An 11624-nucleotide genomic window follows, 5' to 3' on the forward strand; every position below is an offset into this window, starting at 1 on the left:
ATGCAACGGGGCCCGGTTGCCTCTGCACAAGCAGCGGAGTTGCCGCAGGACTTCGAAGCCAGGATGATCCGTCTACTGGGAGAGCTGATCGATGCACGGTTTAATAACTTAGTGCCTCAACCAAATCCGCAATCGCGATCCCGCCCGTCTACTGCGGCGGATAGACGAGGTAGCCGGATCGCTGATATTCGACAGGAGAGTTTCTCTGAAGCCTCAGAGGATACGAGACCAAAACTAAGGGGAACTAAAACCATAATGACCCAAGATGGGACGAAGAACAAAGAAACTAAGGAGAAAAAGAGGGACGACAAGAAGAAGAAGAAGAAGAAGGGAAAAGGATTAGGTAACGAAAAACAGATGGAAGAACCGGTCCCTGATATCTCCCCCGCGGTGGTGGTCTCCACGCATCTTGACGTGGAATCCCCTGCTGTGCCTGCAGCCACCTGCTCTGAGGAGGGATGGTCAGTTGTTGCAAAGAGGGGCAGAGCGAGTGCAAACAAAGTGCAGCAGGCCGGGCTCACTAAGCACACGGCGGAATCGCGAAAAGCGTCTCAACACCCGCAGTCAGCACAACCTAAGCTAAGGGCTCCGAGGTCCGCGGCAGTCGTTCTGACAATTCCATCCGAGGCCCAGACCAGCGGTGTAACGTATGCTACAGCTATCCAAGAGGCGAGATCCAAAATAGACTTGAAGGAATCCGGAATCGAATGTGTGAAATTTCGCCAAGCGGTCACGGGAGCCACAATCATACAGATTTCTGGACCGGGAAGCGACGAGAAGGCTGATCTGCTATCGGTTAAACTGAAGACCCTATTTAAGGACAAAAATATCAAAGTCTCTAGGCCCGTAAAAATGGCGGATCTACGGGTGTCAGGTCTAGATGCGTCTATAACAGCGAACGACCTGAAGGAAGCCATAGTCAAAAAAGGTGAATGCTCGGCTGAACAGATAAGAGTGAGTCAGATAAAAAAGGACAAAACCGGATTGTACGCAGCCTGGGTAAACTGCCCTGTAACAGCGGCCAAAAAAGTCAGCGAGGCACGTTTCCTCGTTGGATGGGTTGCGGCGAGGGTAAGGGTGCAAAAACCACGGGAGCTACGTTGCTTTCGCTGCCTAGAAGTTGGTCACGTTGCTAACCGTTGTGTTGCGGAATGTGACCGCAGCCAGCTGTGCTACCGCTGCGGGCAGCCAGACCATAAAGCCGCCAGTTGTAACGCTAAGCCCAACTGCACAGTATGCGCGGCTGCTGGCAGGAAAGCAGACCATCGCTTAGGCGGCAACGGCTGCTCAGCGGACAAGGGGCCCAAAAAGAGGCCCATAAAACCTACTGCGGGCTCCCAGACAGAAGCATCAAATAATATGGAGACTATGGAAACCGCTACAGTATAGCATGGCTCTACGCTTCCTGCAATCAAATCTTAATCACTGTGCCAGGGCTCAGGACTTATTGATCCAGAGCCTGGCACAGTGGTCAATACACCTTGCAATATTATCGGAACCCTACGCTGTACCCAGCGGGCGTGATAATTGGATCGGAGACCTCGATGAAGTAGCTGCCATAGTGATGACACAGGCGGAGGGATCACCTCCGGTTCGCGCACAGGTGAAGGGTCACGGTTGCGTGGCTGTTAGGCTCATCGACACGGTTGTTATCGGCACATACTTCTCACCTAATAAAACGCTTCCTGAGTTTGAAGCGTTTTTGGGAGAAGTGGGCTCCCTGATTCAATGGGGCCGCCCTCATAAAATCATCGTTGCTGGAGACCTCAATGCTAAGTCTGTGGCTTGGGGTTCTTCTGCCTCGGATGCCCGTGGAGATGTCCTAGTAGAATGGCTCGCGGCCCAAAATCTGGTTCCGCTCAACCAAGGCACCGAAAACACATGTGTGCGAATGCGGGGAGGCTCAGTGGTAGACGTGACTTTCGCGAGTCCCTCTCTTGCCTGTCGTGTCCAAGGTTGGCGGGTCCTGTCGGAGGTTGAGACCCTATCTGATCACAAATACATCAGATTCGAGGTTCTCCCTACGACAGGCGTTGCTAGGAACACAAACCATGCTCCTGTCGAGACCAATCCGAGATGGTCCCTTAAAAGCCTAGATAGAAACCTGCTAGAATTAGCGTCTTTAATCAGGGCGTGGTGTCCAAAACCTGACGCTAAAAACGTAGATACAGAAGCGGAATGGTTTGCCGATACAATGCGGCAAATATCGGATGCCGCAATGTCTAGACTGAAAAGATATCTCCCACATAACAAAGTTTACTGGTGGTCGACGGAACATGCGCGGCTCCGATTAGCCTGTGTAACCGCGAGACGCCGATATACCAAATATAGGCGAAGGAGGAGGCGTGCGGATTATTCAACTACTGAGGAGACTGAACGATATACCATGTATCAGGATGCCAAAAAGGCTCTCAGAGATGCCATTGCGGTCGCGAAGGAAAGAGCCTGGGCTGAATTGATGGACACGCTGAACCTGAATCCCTGGGGACGCCCTTACAGGCTGGTAATGAATAAGCTGCGTCCCTGGGCCCCACCGCTAACATCTACGTTGGAGCCAGCGCTGCTTCAAAAGGTGGTGACAACCCTATTTCCAGGTCATAGACAAAATGCAACTGATCTTGCAAGTCGAGTCGGAAGCGTTGATCAAGAAGAGCTGACCTGCGAACCCATTCCGGACGTGTCCTTAGCCGAATTGAATGCAGCAGTAGACCGTCTGAAAAGGAAGACTACCGCCCCGGGCCCGGATGGAGTGCACGGTAGAGTATGGTCCCATGCCTTGTCTCATGGATTGAATCAGCGCTTCTGCGATCTTTTAACAGAATGCCTTAAGATCGGTAGATTTCCAGAGCGTTGGAAAACGGGGCGCCTAGTTCTGTTAAAGAAGAGTGGCAAACCAGCAGATTCACCATCAGCATATAGGCCAATCGTCCTGCTTGATGAAGCCGGCAAGCTTTTCGAGCGCATAATCTCCAGCCGCATTCAGACCCACCTGTCACAGATAGGACCAGACCTGCAGGAATCGCAATTTGGTTTTAGGCAGGGACGCTCTACAGTGGATGCAATAGCTCGATTGCGAGACATCTGTGAAGGATCCGTCTCCCAAGGTGGGGTAGCAGTGGCAATATCATTGGATATTTCCAATGCTTTTAACACCCTGCCTTGGGACAAAATTTTAGACGGCCTAGCCCGACACCAACTACCGCCGTATCTACGCCGTATTATCGGTTCTTATCTCTGTGGGCGTCAAATTACCTTTCAAAGGCAATGCGGCTGGGGTAGTCACAGAGTTGCATGCGGTGTTCCACAGGGCTCTGTATTGGGGCCTCTTCTGTGGAACATCGGATATAACCACGTACTACGAGGAGAGCTGCCGCAAGGAGTTTGCGCTATTTGCTACGCCGATGACACCCTAGTGGTATCCACGGGCCGAGATTTCAGGGAGGCGCGTCTCCGAGCCACAGCTGGAGTGGCACAGGTGGTCGGCCGAATCAAAAGTCTCGGTCTAAAAGTAGCCCTCGAAAAATCTGAGGCTATATGCTTCCATGGCCACCGGAGGGCCCCACCACCGGGGGAAGAGATTGTAGTGAGTGGAGTGCCCATCCGAATTGGGCCCAGACTGAAATACCTTGGTCTGGTGCTCGATTCGCGATGGACATTCCAAGCTCACTTTTCGGCACTGGCCACCAAGCTCGGCACCACGGCAGCGGCTCTCTGCCGCATTATGCCAAATATTGGAGGGCCGAGTTGGGGGTGTCGCCGACTTTTTGCTGGTGTTGTGCGATCACAAGCATTGTACGGGTGTCCGATATGGGCGGACAAACTGCTGACGCGCAATACAATCGTACTACGGCGGGCACAACGAGTGGTAGCCTTAAGAGTTGCTAGGGCGTACCGTACCGTCTCCTACGATGCGGTTTGCGTCATCGCCGGAACGGCACCCTGGCACCTTGAAGCCGCTGCCCTTTCACAGGTTTACTGGCGCAGAGCTGAGGCAAGAGGGAGAGACGAGAACCTGCCTCTCGAAACACTCCAAGAATGGAAACGGGAAGCTCGCGACGCGGTGTTTCGCCGATGGCGTCGAGAACTAGACTCGTCTTGCGTGGGGGCCTGGACTCTGAATGCAATCAGACCAGTACTCAGAGAATGGGTGGAAAGGCGATGGGGGTCGATCAACTACCGACTGGTGCAGGTTCTGTCTGGGCACGGGTGCTTCGGCAGCTACCTGAACAGGATAGGTCGTGAGCCAGCTCCCGTCTGCCATCACTGTAGCAGCCTCCAAGATACGGCTTTGCACACCCTGGTGGAGTGCCCTTCCTGGACAGACGAACGTGGGTCCCTCCAGAGCCTGCTGGGAGCAGACACCCAGCTTACCCTACAAGCTCTTGTAGAGGCAATGGTCACGGACGAAACTGACAATTCATGGAAGACCGTCGTCACGTTCTGTGCGACGGTAATGAAAAGGAAGGAGGACGCAGAGAGGGCCCGGGAAAATGACCCAGCGGCGGACCCTCTGCGACGGCGCAGACCCGGTAGGCGCAGACGTCTATATGACCAGCGCCAGCCGTAACATAACACTTAAGGGAAAAACACGGGGGGAGGTTTTCGTAGATACGCGCATACTGTAGTTATGCTCGCGGCAAGAAAACTGAATCCCCTCGCGTCATAAGATGGTTAGGTCCGGAAATGGACGGCGATATTATTCAATATTGGCGGCCATTGCACACTTCCGGGCGTCGACGAGCCGCGAAGAAGCGGCAGTCGCCACACGGTCGGCGGGGGTATAAGGCCTGGCTGTCAACCCCCGCCGCCCAGGGCGAAAGACGGCCACCGTTGGGTTTTAGTGGGTATGGCTTGCAGCGAGTCCCACATACCCCCTTGGACAGCAAAACTGCCAAGGGGGATGCGTAAATGCATTTCCCAACGTTAAAAAAAAAAAAAAAAAAAAAAGGGTTGGCCCATCAAATGATCGTCAATGTTTGCCATTACGGCGATTATGAATAAACATCTACAATGACGACCGCTCATATACTATTAAGCCCTCTACACTATCGTGATTGTCTCTACTCGTCTAATTCTGCCCATTGTGAAGAGTGTGCCCTCTTAAAAGAAGGATATAGTGATTATTTGGCGAACCAATATAAGTAAGATGGATAAATAGAGACTAATTGCTTTTTGGACTAAAATCCATACTAATATTATAAATGCGAAAGTAACTCTGTCTGTCTGTCTGTCTGTTACTCAATCACGCCTAATTTCATGAAACCAATTTTCATGAAATTTGGTATGGAGATATTTTGATACCCGAGAAAGGACATAGCCTACTTTTTATCCCGAAAAAATGACGCAATCCCGGAAATCTCACGGGAACGGGAACTATGCGGGTTTTTCTTTGACTGTGCGGGTGATTCCGCGGGCGGGAACCTAGTTACAATATATTTGACTGACTAATTACTGCTTTGTAAATGAATTTGGGCAGTATTACTAACCTTCTCGATTTATTGTTTTTTATTTAATTGCATGCTTAATCTCAGTTTTACTCTTATACATTTTTTTCTATTGTTAAGAATAATAACGTTTTAAATTATATTATTAAACATTATTGTCAACAGTTTTGATGAACGGCTGTGCAAAGAACGGTATTGAAGACAGGGCCGAGGGGTGGGTCGTGTCGTCTGAGTCTTGTGGATTCTTGTCTATTGGTAAGTTGAAGATTAAACTCTAAAATTAAGACAAAAAGTTGTATTTTTTGTATGTATAGGATAGTAGGTTGGGTACTCAAATTGGACGCTATTATTCTAAAAGACAGAAAATTTTTTTTAAATGTTCGTACGGAACCCTCTGTGCGCGAGTCCGACTCGCACTTGTCGGTTTTTTTCCTGTTTTTTAGTTCCCTGTTTCAAGCCAATTCAGTGTTGTTCTTGTACATCTTCTATTAGCCCTTAATCTTAATTCTTAACCATCTCTTTCTCTAGGTGCCCGATACGTGCGTGAAGTGCTTCCCGGAGAGATAGTTGAAATGTCCCGTCACGGCATTAGAACAGTGGACGTGGTAGAGCGGCCCGCGGGCAAGCAGCAGGCGTTCTGCATCTTCGAGTATGTGTACTTCGCTAGGGCGGATAGTATGTTTGAAGGTGGGTAGTTACAAAAATAACATTGTGCCCAAAAAAGTTGGAATTATTAAAAAGAAAATGTAGCGAAAATTAAAAAAAGGTGTGGGTAGTTTGAGAAAATTAAAAAATGAAACAAAGGTATAAATTTATAATGAACTAGCGGTCCGCCCCGGCTTCGCCCGTGGTACATATTAACGTTTTCTCTACATAAGAACCATCCTCGTACTTCAAGGAATATAATAAAAAAAGAATTATCGAAATCGGTTCAGCCGTTCTCGAGTTATGGAATTACAACGAAAAGTGGCATTGATTTTTATATATTAGAATAGAAAAAATTCGATCACGAGACGGGACTCGAACCTGCATCCTTTCGTGCCATCTGGGGCGGATGCCTGACCAACTCGGCCACTCGTGACCCGCCAGAGCAAATATAAAGCATTTGAATGCCATAAAACCAAGAATATAAATGAAACAAAGGTTTCGGTGATTGCTAGCACTCCTGCATCTTTGAGTGGTTCGCGACTGTGGATAGCACGTTTGAAGGTGGTTTTCGAGAAATGTGGGTAGATTGAGAATTATTAGGAAAAAATTGGTTGCAATTAATAAAAGGGCAACCTTAAGCAATATATGTCACTGCATAGTATAAAACAAAGTCACTTTCTCTGTCCCTATGTCCCTTTGTTCCTTTGTATGCAGTTGCGGATGCGGTTTTTTTAAATAGAGTGATTCAAGAGGAATGTTTTAGTATATAATTTATTAGGTTTTAGACAAAGCTGTTAAGCCGCGGGCGGTAAGCTAGTATTTGATAAAATTGTCATCGTAGCTAAAGTTAAGTTCTATTTTTATATAAGCCCAATATAACGCGTGACATAACAAATTGGTCCTTTTCTTTCAGGTCAAATGGTATACTCAGCGCGGTTACAATGCGGCCGCATGTTGGCGCGCGAATCGCCCGTAGACGCGGACATTGTGTCGTCTGTGCCTGAATCCGGCACTGCAGCTGCTCACGGGTATGCGAGACAGGTGGGTTATATCTATCTTCTTATATATATCTTATCTATATATATAAAACTCTAAAGGTGACTGATATAGTGATCTATCAACGCACAGCCCAAACCACTGGACGTATCGGGCTGAAATTTGGCATGCAGGTAGATGTCATAACGTAGGCGTCCCCTTAAAAAGGATTTCTCGAAATTCTTGCGGGAACGGGGAAAAACGGGGATGCACGTACAAAGTCGTGGGCGGAAGCTAGTATAATATAAAAATGAATCGCAAAATGTGTTGGTAAGCGCATAACTCGAGAACGGCTGAACCGATTTCGTTAATTTTTTTTTATAATATTCCTTGAAGTTCGAGGATGGTTCTTATGTAGAGAAAACGTGAATATGTACTACGGGCGAAGCCGGGGCGGACCGCTAGTTAATAATAATCCATACTAATATTATAAATGCGAAAGTAACTCTGTCTGTCTGTCTGTTACTCAATCACGCCTTAACTACTGAACCAATTTGCATGAAATTTGGTATAGAGATATTTTGATACCCGAGAAGAGACATAGGCTACTTTTTACCCCGGGAAATAGGATAGGTTTTATCCCGGAAATGCCACGGGAACGGGAACTATGCGGGTTTTTCTTTGACTCCGCGGGCGAAGCTGCGGGTGGAAAGCTAGTTATTGAATAAATTAACACCTATTTAAACTAACACCTTCCTAGCTAGCACTAACACGCTTTCCTTTCACCCCATACCGGGGCGGCGTGAAAGTATGCGGGTTCGAGTCCCGCCTCGTGATCGAATTTTTTCTTTCCTTTATAAATTTATAAAGCATTTTGAATGCCATAAAAACAAAAAAAATATCAAATTCGTCTTTTATTTTGTTTTGTTTTCATTTTTGTATTTCCTTACTGTATAAACAATGAAGAATAAATAAATATTATTCCTACAGTCCGGCATCCCCTTCATGGAGGTGCTCTGCAAGAACAGATACGTTGGGAGGACGTTCATCCAGCCTTCCACCAGGCTTCGTCAGCTCGGCGTGGCTAAGAAGTTCGGGGCTCTATCAGAGAACGTGAGGGGCAAGAGGATCGTGCTCATAGATGATTCTATAGTGAGAGGGAACACGATTGGACCGATTATTAAGTTGCTCAGAGATGCGGGAGCGGCTGAGGTTTGTATTTCACTATTATTCATACTAAATGCGAAAGTAACTCTGTCTCTTTGTTACTCAATCACGCCTAAACTACTGAACCAATTTTCGTGAAATTTGGTATGGAGATATTTTAATAGTATACCCAAGAAAGGACATAGGCTATTTTTTATCCCGGGAAAATGACGCAATCCCGGAAAACTATGCGGGTTTTTCTTTGACTGCGCGGGCGAAGCCGCGGGTGGAAACCTATGATACTTATAACAATAACTAATAATACTACTCCTATATAAACTTAAATAACTAAAAATTTCATTCTTATTAAAAATATGCTAAATTTGATTAAGTTGTTACTAAAAATGTAAAAAAAATGATCGTCAATTATAGTTTAGCAATAGTTTAGTAGTATTTTCATGTTTAGTTATTTTTTATCAATCGTTTATACATGGTCATTAAATTTTGGTCCTTCCAGTTGGATTTATGCACTCCATTCACCTTTTTTATTTTTCAAAATGTTATAAAATCTAATTTGGTCCTTTGGCCGGATTTGCCTTGAAACACTTCTTTTATTAAATTATTTATGATCTTCAGGTACACATAAGGATAGCGTCTCCCCCTCTAAAATACCCGTGTTACATGGGTATCAACATCCCCACGCGGGAGGAGCTGATCGCCAACAAAATGGACACTTTTAAACTGGCTGAACATGTCGGTAAGTGAAGAGAAATATATCAATAAATTTAAATTATGCATTTTCTTTAGATTATTCATGTTCGTTAGACGAATGCTTGTTGTTTTTATAAAATCATAACGTTTAAATCAAACTATAAAAATAGTTTCTTCTAATTAACAAATGAGGGTAAATTTTTTTATCCCGGATTTTAGTGTAAAGCATGTTAAATATTCCCTTATTGTTATTCCAAAACGAAATATTTTACTGGTTTTCTATACGCGAATCTCTTCAAATTATGCACTACTAGCTTTCCGCACGCGGCTTCGCCCGCGTTTGCATTAAAATCCATTTTCACAAACTTTCGCATTTATATTAGTTGGATATGTTAAAAATCACTTGGGTCATGTAATAATAAATCTATGGTGTCTCGAGTACTACAACTTTTCCAGCAACTGTCATTTTCAAATAAAACTGCATTATTCCCTTTTCCAGGCGCCGACAGTCTGGAATACCTCAGTGTAGAGGGTCTAGTGAGTGCCATACACTACAACATGAAGGCCACGCCCAGTGACGGTGTGGGCGGGCACTGCACCGCCTGCCTCACCGGGGACTACCCGGGGGGACTGCCCGAGGATGTGGACTGGTAGTGGTGGATAGTGGCGGATAGTGGTGGATGATGGTGGATGTTGGTGGATGTTGGTGGATGTTGGTAGGTTGTACTGTGCGATTCAACTGTTGGAATAACGATAGGTTTGGACTTTGTATAGTGCCACAAACTTAACTGACCCGGTGACGGTGTCACTGATGTCGATTTCACTACTGGCGACACGTAGTTCCAGTTTTTTTCACCGGGTCAGTTAAGTTTGTGGCACTGTACTATGCGACTCAACTGTCAGAAGAGTAGTAAATGTTGGTAGATTGGTAGATGTTGGTAGGATTGAAGTTTTTTACTATTCGATTCAACTGTCAGACTCGCTTGCACGCAATGATGTTATAAGTAAATAGGTTGCCGCTCCAGGTCGCACGTAGAAATGTAAATTAATAGTAAACTAATTAGCCAGATTCAGTTTTCTATTTCGCTCACAATAATTGAATTATGCTTTATCAAATGACATGTTGGTAACCTATCTACACCAAATCCGTTCTGTATTGCAATAACTGTTTATTTTTTTTGCCTCGTTGTTTCGTCCAAAATTATTGCTTAGCCCGGATGAAAAATTCCTTTGGATTAATATCTAAGATATCAGAAAATGTCGCAAAATCAATCCTATTCTTAGTTGGATCGCATAGTAGAGGTAATTTTATGTGAACGTCTGGAGTGATTTAAATTTATGGTTCGGTCTGGTTAGACAATTTTTTTATAAGTTACAGTGTTGCTCGAAAGATTGATAAGTTGAAATACTCTGTATCGGAGTAGGTATTTTAAACATACTATGTAGGTATTATGAACCATCCACACGTCTGCCGAACAACGTGACAAACAACGAACACATAGGGACAGCACTATACGAAGAAAAGAGATGTACTTATTTCCTTCTCGCTTCTCTGTATAGCGCCGTCCCTGTGTTTGTTGTTTGTCACGTTGTTCGGCAGACGTGTGGATGTCCTATAAAGTTACATACAAATTATAAAAAAACGACGTGTGTCACTCGGGGACTGCCGCGGTAAAGCTATTGCATGCTATGCCTTCAAGCCACACCTCCGCCCGTCGGAGTGGGGAGCGTGAGGTTTTTTCGTTACGGAATTTCTCGATTCGGTCCCCGCGCTCAAGGCCCGCGATAGAAGCTATGCAATAGCTTAATAGTTCTTTGTAAAATTTACTAAAACTATATAGAATTCAATCACTCCAGATGTACCTGCCTTGAACCCAACCTGTTTTCTACTCAAACATAATTGGAATATAATATTATATAATTAAAACCTCATATGACATTCTAAATACCCATAAATGTATGTCTTCAAGTGCCTTATCTATAATTGGATGTTTGTACATTATAAGTATTTTGTGACGGGTTGTGCTGGTTTCGCCCCGAATAGAATGAGCAGTGACATATTGCTCAGATAATTATTAATTATTATATTATACAATATGTTGGTTGTTCGAATATTTTTACGATATATATCTAGTATAAGTGAAGAATACTTTTAAAGAATTATCATTAGAAATAAATATGGTCAAATACACTCTATATGTATTTTGTAGATTAAGTTTCATTCCACATTATTTTTTAGTATTCATTCATAAAATTTTCGGACTTTTAGTGCATAATCGAATAAAAATAGGTGATCTGATTTAAAACCTAGGGACTGTATGTACATTCCAAAACTCATTTGAAATCGAATGTTTCCTTTTTAACATTTTTAAGCTTATTTCGAAATAATTGTTTTTATTTAGTTACTAATTTGTTCTATTATTAAATACCAAGTACAAATGTTATACGTGTGTTTTATTTTAATTCCTTATTTAATATTTTTAAAATGTAACCAATAATAAACTTCGATATTTTAAAGAAATTAAAACTAATTCACAATGGGGTAGTAATAGAAGTAAGACAACTGTAGGACTAAATGTAAGCACCCACAAGTACCCACTACTAATATTATAAATTCGTTTTAATAAGTAATTTGTGTGTTGCTCATTCACCTTTTTTAAACAAAATTCTTAATAAATAATAATTAATTTCAATTTAAAA

General features: G+C 44.3%; 1 protein-coding gene across 4 annotated transcripts in view; it reads left to right on the plus strand.

Annotated features, from left to right (window-relative positions):
• The window catches only part of LOC123705036 (amidophosphoribosyltransferase-like), a 30449-nt gene extending 19081 nt beyond the window's left edge, over window positions 1-11368 (plus strand). For all 4 annotated transcript variants that reach the window (XM_045653592.1, XM_045653616.1, XM_045653609.1 and 1 more), the window contains 6 exons: window positions 5610-5699; window positions 5973-6131; window positions 7006-7133; window positions 8058-8279; window positions 8850-8970; window positions 9424-11368. In XM_045653592.1, coding sequence (XP_045509548.1) covers window positions 5610-5699; window positions 5973-6131; window positions 7006-7133; window positions 8058-8279; window positions 8850-8970; window positions 9424-9578 — 875 coding nt within the window. In that variant the 3' untranslated portion in view covers window positions 9579-11368. The remainder of the gene's footprint in view (window positions 1-5609; window positions 5700-5972; window positions 6132-7005; window positions 7134-8057; window positions 8280-8849; window positions 8971-9423) is intronic.
• The last annotated feature ends 256 nt before the right edge of the window (window positions 11369-11624 follow it).

This window comes from Colias croceus, chromosome 2 (assembly GCF_905220415.1).
Source record: "Colias croceus chromosome 2, ilColCroc2.1".
Taxonomy (NCBI): Eukaryota; Metazoa; Arthropoda; class Insecta; order Lepidoptera; family Pieridae; genus Colias; species Colias croceus.